General features: G+C 42.4%; 1 protein-coding gene across 2 annotated transcripts; it reads left to right on the top strand.

Annotated features, from left to right (window-relative positions):
• On the top strand, nucleotides 1-11489 carry ccdc120b (coiled-coil domain containing 120b). 2 transcript variants are annotated; one of them, XM_079511002.1, is made up of 9 exons: nucleotides 1-83; nucleotides 594-724; nucleotides 1748-1849; nucleotides 3292-3412; nucleotides 6247-6306; nucleotides 7804-7957; nucleotides 8122-8223; nucleotides 9534-10568; nucleotides 11121-11489. In XM_079511002.1, exons 1-9 carry the CDS (start codon nucleotides 35-37, stop codon nucleotides 11215-11217), a joined length of 1851 nt encoding a protein of 616 aa, XP_079367128.1. In that variant the 5' UTR covers nucleotides 1-34; the 3' UTR covers nucleotides 11218-11489. The 2 variants fall into 2 exon arrangements, with proteins under 2 accessions (XP_079367128.1, XP_079367129.1); XM_079511003.1 differs by lacking the exons at nucleotides 1-83; nucleotides 594-724; nucleotides 1748-1849; nucleotides 3292-3412 and adding an exon at nucleotides 5973-6033.
• The last annotated feature ends 1666 nt before the right edge of the window (nucleotides 11490-13155 follow it).

Below are 13155 nucleotides of genomic sequence, written 5' to 3'. Positions count from 1 at the left end.
GCGCTGAGTTGTAAAGTCCCCTGAATTACATCACATGGAGGTCAAAGGACACATGATCACATCCATGGGCTTAGGGGCTCCAGGTGAGTCATATTGCTTATTTTTCCTGAAGTATTGGCAACGTTCCAACGGGAACATCTTGATTTAGTTTGCACCAACGCCCTGTGGACAGACAGCGTTGTTTAGTTGTTTCGCCTGGACAAGCCCGAGATGGCCCGAACAAAGAATCAGTTTCTTTCAGAATGAGTTTCCTGGCAGTTTAGAAATGATGGGGAGCATCCAGCTGAAAGAAATAACATATGTGTGAGGAGTGCTTGTTCTCATCTCATGCAGCCACAGCTGACAGATAATCATATCAGATGAGTGAGTGACTGTGAATAGTTGAATACTGAATCACATTCACTGAAGAGGAACACATGAAGCTGAAAAATATACGTAAATTACATTAACTATATATATATATATATATAGTTAATGTAATTTACGTATATTTTTCAGCTATATATATATATATATATTGTAAATGTAATGTTAATGTAATGTAATAACAATTTCTTTCTAGAGATGATTCATGGATGTCTTTTCTTGTGCAGATGTTCATGGCTGCCAGGACAGCAAACTGCAGGCAGAGCGTGTTGCAGCGCTACAGGAGAGAAAGCAGGTCCTGGAAGCACTCCTCAACAGCCGAGTGGGAGAGCTCAAACAAGTTTGCTTGCATGAGGCGGTCAGTATTTGTCTGTTTATCTGTCTACAGCAGGGGTTCTCAACGTTTTTGGCCGGGGACCCCCGGAAATGCTTTGGCAATGTCTCGGGACCCCCGCCCCGCCCCCTCCCGACCCCCAATATAAATTGACTGCTACAATAACCTTAAACCATTTTGGGTGGGAACCCCTTTTGGTGTTTTAAGCATTGTTATAATTTAGCTATTGAAAAATAGCAGATCTACAAGCTCATAGCGCGCCACCGAGTGGCGCGCTACGAGCTTGTAGGTCTGCTATTTTTGAAAAATCGTGAAAATAAAATTTAAAAAACATTTTTTTTTTTTTTTTGAAAATAATTTGGGGACCCCCTAAAATAATTTGGCGACCCCCCGAGGGGTCGCGACCCACGGGTTGAGAACCCCTGGTCTACAGGGCAAGGACTACAGTACACACCTCACATGTATCAGTGACCAACGTGACGTGCTTATTGACATTGTGTGTTTTGTATTGTGATTGCTTCCTTTGTAGTGTAGACAAACAGAGGAATCTGAGATGCTGAGCTTGGCTGCTCAGTGGTCATATTACCATAGAAATACAGTATGTAGCAACTTGTTGGAAAGCAAAGTTATTGTCTAGTGCTTCATCACTCAAAAAAGGAATGTGCTGAATGTCAGTGTTTGCGTGATTTCTCTAGAGGCCATGCCAGTAATACGTACAGTACAAGGCTGCAGCTGCCTCAGCTTTTCATTGACAGCTGTCTCACACACACATCCCTATTTTCTTCAGTATGGTCCCTCTCAATCTGTCTCTGCAAAGTCTGCATGCATTTAACTGTTCCCTGCTGTACAGTAAATGCAGCTAAATTGCAAACACGTGTTTGAGCCTGTTTACGGTTATAATTAACGTATCATGTAGCGTTTTGCAATACATGAATGAATCTCAATTATAGGAAGATATGACCATATTCACATGGTAGCCCCCCACCCTCTCCCCATGTGAAAGTAAAATATCCACCTTGTGAATATATAAATGTGTGTCCTCGACAGGAGCTGACAGGGAAGCTACCACATGCTTTCCCTCTGGAAACAGGAGAGAGACCCCCAGTGGTGCAGCGCAGGGCTTGCCTGTCACCCAACACCAAGGCAGAAGTAAGAGTGAACTAGGGTCACTAGTGTAATGCGAGACAATATTCTAGATGGTGATGGATATGCTTTAATGTACATGATATCATGGGGAGGACGAGTACGTTAGACACACAGTCTGGCACAGATCGGTGGTAAGGTAGTTCTGCCAACGAGCATAGGGCTCAGACCATAGTTATACTAGCAGCTACAAGCTGAACCAGAACAGACAGGCTGTAGCCGCTGTACCAAAAACAATAGCTATCAGGCCTAGTAGAGACATCTTGGCCCCTATAAGCGAGAAGTCCTGTGCGCTTCAGCCAGAAAAAGGTATAAAGGGCTCATCGGTGCTCAACAGTGACAACTTGTATCAGAGAAAATAATAATACCTCCTGGGCAGTGGGCACAGGAGAGACTACCCAAATAAAATATACTGGAGCACTCGACTGGTCTGCACAAGTTTTTATTTATTTTATAATATTTATTTTATTTGGAAAAAGCAGTACAGTATAGACAGCATTTCTATTTATACATAGGACAAGTGCAATTCCCAGGATTCTTTTTAGTCTGCACAAGTTTTATTGTTGCAGGGGTAATTGACATTTCGAATTGTGTCTTCTTCAGATTAAAAAACAAATACGTGCAGACCAGTCGAGTGCTCCAGTATATTTTATCTATTCTAGGTAGTCTCTCCTGAAGTGCCCAGGTATTATTATCTTTATCTTTATCTCTATCATTGCATCTTGCAATGGGTCTGGTCCACAAGATTCGATACACCACCAAGATACCCATGTACCTGTCTAGATACTTCCTTAATGTTAACAGAGTCCACACCCACAACACCAGAGGGAGTGCAACGAACCATGTACAACCCAGATTCGGCACAAACAAGGGACTAAATTCTTTTCGCTCCTATGCCACCAAAATGTGGAACGCCCTACCAACAGTCATTAAGACATGCAAATCCCATTTGACTCCTTCAAAACCGCTCTCAAAGGGCACCTACGGACGGCTGCAATTCGAAATTGCCCCCATAAAATCTGAATCCCCCCCACCCCTTTTTCCCCTCACTGTATATGTTTCTTTTCCCTTTTTACCTCCTTTATGATGAATTGCTGTTCTGTTCTTTGACTATATAGAAGTGTCTATTTGAACGTTTCTAAATGTTTTGATGAATTGAACAAGGTTGACCCTCTTGTAAACAAGTGTAATGCTTAATTGGGTCGACCACTCACAGTTAACAGTCTTTGTATTGAGTTTGTGCTTGAAATGTACTGTAATTCTGCAAACTGTTAATAAATATTTAAATCAATCAATCTGTAGCAAATATCCTGTCATATCATAATGTATTATATAAGTACTATAATTGATGGTAAAATATAAAGGTTAAATATAAACAGCCATAATACAATATAGTATCATCTATAATTCCTCCTCACGTGCATGCTCTTGTATGCTGTTCTGCACAGGATGAATCTGGCCAAAGAAGACAGATGAAAGCCCTCTTCACTGGTGCTTTATACAGACATGCTGAATCAGACCGATATGTGCCAAACAGCAAGAGGACAGTCCATCGGGGGTGCCATACAGGTAAGGCCACATGTTAACCACTTAAATCCTCTGGACTTGGTAAACTGGACCTGAATTGTCTCTGTACTTGGACTGCTTTTGTCTACACCAATTCTCTTTGCAAAAAAATGCCGATCTAAAACTGCAACTGCGTCACGTTGTGTGAGCTTGTTGTGCCAACAAGATTGGTTATATTTGGTTAATGTTTCTCCCAGAAAATGGATGATGGGGTTCAAGTGGTTACATTTGCCTCAAAAGTTGTCACTGCTGAATGCTTGAAAACAAAAATGTGTTTTTGAGTACTGTTCATCATGTCTGGATTAATGTGTGTCATTGTCGCTGCAGCTAGCCACTACAATATTGCGCAATATTGCGCAATATCTGGTGTAGCTGGTATAATTTACATCAACTGGAGCTTTCCAAATGCGATAAATTCCACACACAGATGTGAATTGACACCCCCAATGTACAGTAGCTCAGTCGTTCAGTTCTTTGTACTAACACCGAATCACCTGCTACCTGCAAGCCTACAGCAAGGAGCTATGACCCTGGAGTGGTAGGTAATGCTAGCATGGGACCTGCGACACACACTGATTTCATTTGGGAGAAAAAGAAAGCACTCAGTCCCGACTAGTCAGTGTGGCTTTGTGCACCAGGTGCATGCAGTCACGCACCATGTTAAAAACAACAACACAACAGAACAGAGACCGATGACAGACAGACATACAGACAGACAGACCTGGGGCTTCTTCCAGCTGATGGAGAGAAGACGCCCTGTGCGCCCTTATGCGTATTTTATGTCGAGTATAAATGGTTCATAGAGTTGTTATGGGATCATGCCCTTGTTTGCAAACCCTGCTAGGTGGTTGCTGAGCCTGTTTAGCAGGGAGGGGACGTGGGGGAAATAGCATGAACCTCCACATGTATTATGCTCTCCTAGTGAAAAGCTGTCTGGTGAAAAGCACAGCCATAGAGTAAGACAGACAGTGGCGTGCACAGACATTTAGAGGGGCAGTGGAAAAAAAGGGCACTTTGTGCAGCGCGTGGAACCGGCCGGTTGCCTTAATAGTGTGAGATTTATAGATTGTGGGGCCTAAATAATATATTAGAAGCTTTTTATCAAGAATTGATCAATGTTACCATGGTCCACATACTGTACAGTGTAACTTTTTTTTTTCCTGAAAGGGCACATTGCCAAAAGGGCAGGGGGTGCTCTAGCACCCCCTAGTGTCTATCTGTGCACGCCACTGAAGACAGAGTTACGACATTGAGGGGGCAGAAAACTGAGTGCTCGAGCACTGTTCATGCAGCCTGAACTGGGACAAGCTGGTTTTGGAAATACATTGTTTAATTTGTTTTCAACGAGGGCAGCGCAAATAAGAGCAACTTTAGGCATGTGTGCACTGTGCAACATGACAACTGTTTTAAAGTATTGTACAATAACAACTAAAGTCTCTGTAATGTTTATGTTGTACTATTACTAAAAAACAATCTAAAATAAAGGGATTAAGATCATTAAAGCTGGGCTGTTGCCTGAGTCCAATGCATTTCTGCCAACCGGTCCAGGACTCACTGTTTGCTATGCTCTTCGCCAATAGAAGTCTATGTAGAAAAGCCGCCATTGGACTGGCCCCATGAAGTGAACTGAGTTGTCATAACTTTGTCTTACTCTATGGCTCTGGTGAAAAGTAGCACCTGCTGACTCTATGTGTGTCAGACGAGACACATGGCTGTTTACACCCTCCAGTCCAGGGGCAGCAGTGTGGTAGTTGGCAGTGACAATGACAAGCGCTTATGCAAGATCTTTTTTGATACTCAGAACCGGCGGTGCTGTAATATTTTCATGGACAGTGAGTCCTCTGGAAATATGTACAAACCCGACGCTACAAACCTGTGCCCAGCACAAATGATCTTCATGCTGTGGATTTATTTGTTCTACCGGGACATCGGAGCATCCCAGCACACACCAGCCTTCATGCATTCATTCATCATTCACTCCATAAACGTTCACATTATGACTGCCTTAGTGCCTTGCCAGCCTATCTCTCATTAACGTGGCGTCACGGCAGCCTGTGACTCACAGTCACAGGGGATACATAACATGACTGCTTTATGTTTGTGTAACTGTAACTCAAACGCACTGCGCACTTCTCGGTAATGGCCCTAGTTTCAAATAATATGCACAATCACATTCATGACGATGTGATTGGTGTCATTCATAATAATAATAATATCTGGGACTTATATAGCGCTTTTCATGACACTCAAAGACGCTTTACATGTGTGGGGGCCAGGGAGGGGGGGAACAAGAAAAAGACAACTTTATTAGAAAGAAAACAATTAAAAGAATAAAACCAATAAAACAACAATGTACTACTTGACAAAGATTGTACCGTCTAGCAGACTGTTGTTTCTTTCCACAGTGTCAGTTAGCCCAACTGACACTGTGACACACACACACACACACACACACACACACACACACACACACACACACACACACGATGCCCTGAGCATTCTACTTATAGTCCCTAGATGGCACAGTGCCAATCACTTCTTTGTAAGGTACTCATGTCTCGCCTGGATGAGTCCCGGAACAGTATTATTGAGGATAAAGTCAATCCTGGGAAGAGCTGTCTCCGGTACTTGTGCACGCTGCGTAAACACTGGAGAGTCAGCCTCTATTTATGTTTCCCTGTTTTTATTTATTTATTTATTTTGTTTCGATGATTTGTAAGTACTCTTATGTGTGTCTGTACCCCCTGTGTGTCTGGAATACAGTTTGAATTGGATTGAATTTAATTGATCCTATCTGTTCTGTATGTGACCTCACTGACTTTTCTGTTGTCTTGTAGAGGACACTGTAATGTCAGAAAGTACGAGCTCCATATCTGATTCAACATCACATGAAAATGGTGAGTAAAGCCTTGCCTGAACCCAATCAAAAATATATTTCATTAAATCTTGGTCTTAATAATGAATATTTCATCACTCGCACTAACTGAATTGTAGGATTGTAGGTGCTATTAACAATTGTAATTGTAAAAGGGTGTAATAGTGAATTTATATTATCATGTTGTCAGGAATGAGTTACGGAGTAGGACCCAAAAGCAGGTAACCAGTGCAGAGTAGATTATCGTCAAGGTGTTTATTTGACTGTAAATCAGGGGTATTCCAAAAGGCAAAGCATAGGCAACATCAGACGCAAAACTCACTCGACATAGGTCTACGGACCAACAAGGACACACTGCAAACAAAGGGCTTAAATAGACAGGGGTAACAGGACACAGGTGAACTCAAAATACAATCAAACACAGGGTAGGCAAACAGAACACAGGTGACTAGGATACAATAATCAGGTAGGTAAGACAGAACAGGAAACACCAACAAGAGGAGGCAGGAAAGCACAGAACAATACTTACAAAACAAGACACAAGGCCAAATACAGAACATACAGAATAAGTCCAAAACCTAATTAGGATTCAGGACTGTCATAAGTGTTCAAAGGCAACACACATGACAAGCGCTTTCTTTAACATTCAAGGCATTACATTCAAGGCATTACAGAACATGAACTAAACACAAAATGGTCATGTCATAAATGGTCACGCCATAATAAGAGTTCAGGGTATGGGGCCATAGTCACGGCTCAAATACAAAAGCAGAGGAGTGGGGCGTGACACATGTATTCTATCTATGATATTATACCAACCTCTAGTTTACATTACAGTGTACAATACAGATAAATACACAAATACACCCGCAAACTATGAATTGCATGTTGGTTTTTGCATATAGAAAATACACCCTCCTTTGGTCACTTTATTTATACCTGGGTGTAAATGACCTTAGTGAATCAGGCCCAATATTTGCATAGTCAAGTGATGAAGACAGATCTGTCTGATATTTCATATTCCATCCTGATTGTCTGAACATTTCTGGCCCACCTGACCTAACCTACCTGACCTGGTAGGTCCTGGCTGCAAGGAGCACTTTTTGAGAGGCGCTAGCCCCTCCTGTGCCCAGCTTTGTGTGTTTGTGTGTACCACTACCCCATAGCAATGATTTGATTGGCTGAGCACCACATAGCGATGATTTGATTGGCTGAGCAAAGTACATATTGAGGATAAAATGTGAGGACAGAAAAGTGAAGACGCAAATTGTGATTTGCCAGAATGATATGATAAGACACAGGTGTGATTTTTCTAGTTTATACCATGTTCTGCTTACTATATATATACTAATTAAATAATTCAAATGTTTCTATATGCTTTCAGTTTAATGCACAAACCTGACAGAGACAAACTACTTTACTGTATGTGCAAGCAAACCTGACAATAAAATGCGTTCTCATTCTGATTAATGTGTCATCTGCTTGTGTGTGCATCTCTTCTTTTGTGTTCTCCCATAAGAGTCCTCTCCCAGTGTGGCTGGTGATAAACGCTCTCTGTCTCAACCTCGCCTCACCCTTGGTAGTCCTGACCACAGGATCAGCAGGAAGCTCTCACCGGTAGAGATCTACTATGAGATGAGGACACGCCGCAACTCTGTCACCAGCTCTGTTAGGTGCTGTTCGTCTTTCATGTCACACAATTTGTGTGTGTGCGTGCGTGCGTGCGTGCGTGCGTGCGTGCGTGCGTGCGTGCGTGCGTCTATTTATAGCTGACAAATGATAAATACAACCTTGTGGTGTCATGTCTGACTTATTGAACTCAATTTTTCTTTTATAGCCCGAGTCATTCTTTACCAAGGAGTGCATCTAATGTTGAAGGCAGAAGTGTTCCTGCCACTCCTATGCTGGCCCGAACTGCCCCCATCAGCGTTCTTGTCAGGTAATCTGCCTCTGACTCATGTAACACCCCCACAGCTACAGAACACAACTGTAGCTGTGGTGGAGGCTAGCACACAGTACTCTTGACTTGAGTCTACAATTGTAACCATTACATTTGTGCCCTCTCTTAGTTACAAGTAACAGTATATATGTTAACACTGAGGATTTCTTCTGTTCAGAATGGATGCATTATTTTACTGTATGTAACATACAATATCATTGTGGTATTTTGAAATTATATTTTGGCATTCATCATCATCGATCATAGAAAGTCCAGTCCAGTTGATTTTCTGTGAAACATAGTTTTGTGTGTTTAGCCCCGCTAGTGGTTGGTCTCACAGATGGTAATGTTGAACACTTTGGTCCCAAACAATGTATCTTGAAAACTACTGGCTGACTTTTCATGGAATTTGCTGTGCAGGATGAACCCTACTGATTTTGGTGACCCAATGACCTTTCTGCTATAGCGCCACTCTTAGACTGGTGATGACCTACAAGGTAATCAAGGGCATGGCACCCCCTACCTCCAGGACATGATCCACCCCTACACCCTTTCCCGCACACTTAGATCAGGAGGATGTCTGTTCCCTCCCTTCCATATGACGCCCAGGCAAATGCTCCAGGCGTCTTAGCTGTGGAATGATCTCCCCCTATAAGTTAGGACTGCACTTCCCATTTTCCACCACTGTGAAAATGTACCTCTTCAGACTCCACCTCACCCCCCTAGCACTCATTTCCCTTTATCACTTGTTGCCTTTTTTTTAAAAAAGATGCTACTTATATTCACACATGCTATGTATGATATTTTTTCCTTTTTGCTTGTCCACAAATACTAAGAATTGTATTTAGATAGCATGTTGTTTAGACAGATGCTAGGTTCTATGTTTACCTGCTACCTGCTATTTGTACTCTGTGACCAATTACCCTGTTGTTTGTTGACTAGGGTTCATGCCTCTTACTCCGAGGCGATATTGCAATTTGTAACTTAAGTCGCTTTGAATAAAGAGCATCTGCTAAATCCCAAAATCGTTTTCAAAATGCACACAAGATATCTCAAAGTCTTGTGGGAGGATGAACCCTAGGGATACTGGTGACCCCATGACCTTTCCTAGGGGGCCACCCTCATGGCGAAAATATATATTGTATTTCAAAAAGTTTTTCATTATATAATCCGTATATTGCCATATCACCTTTAATTGTTTTCCCTTTAAAGCTTCTTCGCTGCTATGTTATCATGTGTTAATCCTTTGGTGAATATACAATGTCTTGCTTTATCGACTAAGAAGTCTTTGTGTTCAATCTCTCTGTCAGATCGGACCCATCGGGGGGGAACGTGCTGAAGCAGTGGTCTGGCAGCCTGGATGTACCTCACATGATCCCCTTGGCACAGGAGGGCTCCGCCTCTGATAGACGAAGCTGCCCTTACAGCTCCCGTGCCAGGCGCAGCAATAGTTCGGAGGCCCTGCTGGATCGCTCTAGCCTACCTGATGATCCAGCCCCCAGAAATGGGATGCCCTCAAGGGGCGGTCCCTACAAGAGCTCAGAGACTCTGACAGATGGCAAACTGCGGCACATTCACCTTGGGAGCCCAGAGAGACACATGGATGGCTCAGTGGAACAGGGGAAAATGCGTCTATCTGTGGGTGGCAGAGGGTCAGGGGGAGGCTACAATGAACTGTTGATGGATTATATCTGGGGAAAGCAACAGAGGATACAAGTGCAGCATCACCTGTACCAGTCCACAGGCAGGATCTGGCAGGAAGTCTCCTCTCCTCATGCCACCGCAGTAGTTCCACCACATGCTAACGGCTTCTCTCACTCCCAGGTGCACCTCCCCAGCGCTGCACCCCCTTACAGCCCCATGGTGATCAGAGGGTCGCAGGCTGAGCCACGGAGGGTGAAAGTTACCAGAACCAAATCCTGTGGGCCATTCATTCCCTTGCAGCAGCAACACCAGCAGGATACTATCTTGCTTTCAGCTTATGAGTCTCCCCTTCCGGCTTCAGACACCACCACCTCCTCCATACCGAACTTGCACCCCTACCAGACCGAGCTGTCTGGTACTTCTTTCAACCGCAGGCCCCCGCAGTTTTCTCTCCCCACCCCAGAAGACTCCACACGGAGCCTGCACAAAGCCCTGGCACTGGAGGGTCTGAGGGACTGGTATTTGAGGAACGCCTTGGGTTACCCTCCTGCTGCTGGAAAGGGCCAGGAAGCAGGGATCTCTCGCCTCTCGCATCCCCATCCCCTGGTGCACCAGTCTCAGTCTGTCCAAGGTGATCCACTGAACCTCCACAGATCTCAGATTCCCCAATCAGCCAGCTTCCATGGTCACCCACATGGAAGGTGAGCATTTCTCTGCTTTAATTGATTATTAGTGTGAGTAATTGCCCGACTTTATTATTATTATTTATTTATTCCGTATAAACCTTTTGGTCAAACTCAATACATCATCATCATACATCATCATCATACTGTACTTATGCAAGACTCAATGCTTGAAATCGTCGGTGCAACCACACTTGCAATTCCCCAGAATTGTGCATTTCTAGTTCATCACCTGTTTGCCTTTGGGAGTAAACTAAAAAGGCTCAATTCTGGGGAATTCTAAGTGTTGTTGCAATAAGTACAGTATGATGATGATGTATTGACCCACCTGACGTCACAGGGATCCTCAAAGGTTCATACGGAATAAATAAATAAAGTTGACCAATTACTATAGTCTGTATTAGTCAGTATTAGTGTGGTTGCCCTCTGGGCAACCACACTAATAATGATCACCATAACCAAAACATTGTAACCAAATATATTATTTAAAGTTATTTAGTTTAGAAAAGTGTATTTATTTATCCACTGTATTGGGCAGCTTGGATAAAGTTGTGTCTTTCTCTATAACAGGTCAATGGAGTTCTCTCTCTACCAGGAGCCTCCTCATACGCAGAATCAAGACGTGACCCCAAAGGAACCCAGTGAAGGCCCTGGCACTCTGGTCTGAAGTAGCAGATCACATGCACACAGACAGACACACACAGGCGCACACACACTTACACACACACACTTGTGCACACACGCACGCACACAAACAAACAAAAACACACACACGCACGCACGCACACACACACACACACACACACACACACACACACACACACACACACACACACCCACACACACTGTACGTGACCTCAAAAGCAAAACAAAACATTGAAACCTCAGAAGAGACGGAAGATTGAAATGAATAAACTGTAGCTGTACATTCTGAAAAGCCTCTGTGAATTCCCTTGATTTAATTGGTTATGAACAACATAGATACAATGGGCCCGATTCACTAAGCTGTTTACAGACATATTTTGGGTGTAATGGAATTTTCCAAACTTCCCATGTTAGTTGTCTAGAATAAGGCATTCTAATGACATACAGCAAGCTTTGGTCCCATGTAAGTCTGCATCCGAGCAGACTTGAGAAAGAGCGGCCCTCCGCAAAATCCACCGACAAAAAAAGATTACTGAATCAGACTACTAACGTGGGAAGTGTGAAAAATTCCTTTACACCCAAAATATGGGTGTAGACAGCTTAGTGAATCAGGCCCAATACGTTTATGAGGATTTATGCTGGATTTATGACTAACTCTTCTTGGAGAATCGAATAACATTACAGCTCTACTGTAACTTCATATACCATATCGTATTATTGTAAAAAACAAACAGAAGAAAAGAAAAACCTCCCCCTCGTTACTTCCTGACAAATCTCCCAAGGTATACTTTTTTACAGAATATATAAAGCTCTAAATTACTATTTTGTATCTTCTGAGATATAAAGAAGAATTATATTAAAAGAGGTAATTTATTGCTCATTAGTCTTGTGATATACAAAAATGTTATTTGAACTCATATGTCATTTAAAAACTATTTAGACATGCCAGTGAATGTGTGTTTGTAAACTAAACTATATAGACCGCAAATATACTGTATGTTTTAGTCTCCATCTGCCATTAATTTGCCAGTGATGTATTTTCCATGTTTGTTATACAAAAGGGGCCATGAACATTAGTTTTTGAGTAGCGGATGGGAGTGCCTACGTGTTTGAATAAACAAAAACTAAACCTTTGTTTTAAAAAAAAAACATTTAAGTGCTTTCTAATCACTTGTGATGCTAGCATTAAGCCTTTTTAAGCTTACCCTTCAATCAAAAGATAAAAACAGGTCATGATGTCACAAAATGAGGGTAGTTGGTATGATGTCATTTATTGCAAATTCCCCTTGTTTGGAGTCAAAATGTCTTGTCCTGACATGACATAGTAATTAGACCAGTTTTAAAGAATACTTGATGGCTGTTATGAGACCTACAGTATGGCAGCAGCTCATTACTGTATGACACCTTGAGTAGCTTCAACTCAGTTATTCCACATTCAGCTGTGGAGAATTTGTCAGCGTCATACAGAGCACTTTATGAACATCTAAAGCCTTAATGCCCGGGGAAATTGTCACCAAGTGGGAGGATTTGGACATGGAAGGTTAGACAGGGTAACAAGTTTGAATATGGAAAGGGTAGCTGTGTCTTGGTAATGACTGCTGATAGTCTACCACCTGACTGATTATGTGTATATATAGATTGCTTTAATGAGTTTCAAGCTAATATTGCATTGCCATAATAATAATAATAATAATAATTAACCATATACACTAACCAAAATAGGAGATATGTAGTCATAATCCCCTGAAGTATAAAGTGCAACGACTATTTAATTGTTTTAAATTGGAAAATTGTGAATAGAATAGGGCTACTGGAGGTCTGACTGATTGATGGTATGAGCAGGTCTCATGCCTGACCATTGAAAATAAGTTCATCCCATCCTGTCTGATGTTGACATCTAGGTTGTTGTGTCTCTGTATCCCTTTCTTTTTCAACAACAGCCACTGTACTGTGTTAAAAT

Source organism: Electrona antarctica, assembly GCF_951216825.1.
Source record: "Electrona antarctica genome assembly, chromosome: 9".
Classification (NCBI taxonomy): domain Eukaryota; kingdom Metazoa; phylum Chordata; class Actinopteri; order Myctophiformes; family Myctophidae; genus Electrona; species Electrona antarctica.
Note: the sequence above shows the minus strand (reverse complement) of the source record. Positions and strands in the feature narration are given on the sequence as shown.

Excerpts from the sequence above, each read along its gene's own strand:
- ccdc120b (XM_079511002.1), top strand. The coding sequence starts at position 35 with ATGGAGGTCAAAGGACACATGATCACATCCATGGGCTTAGGGGCTCCA. Across the intron at positions 84-593 it reads CATGGGCTTAGGGGCTCCAG|ATGTTCATGGCTGCCAGGAC; the intron begins GTGAGTCATATT and ends TTTCTTGTGCAG. Across the intron at positions 10,569-11,120 it reads CATGGTCACCCACATGGAAG|GTCAATGGAGTTCTCTCTCT; the intron begins GTGAGCATTTCT and ends TCTCTATAACAG.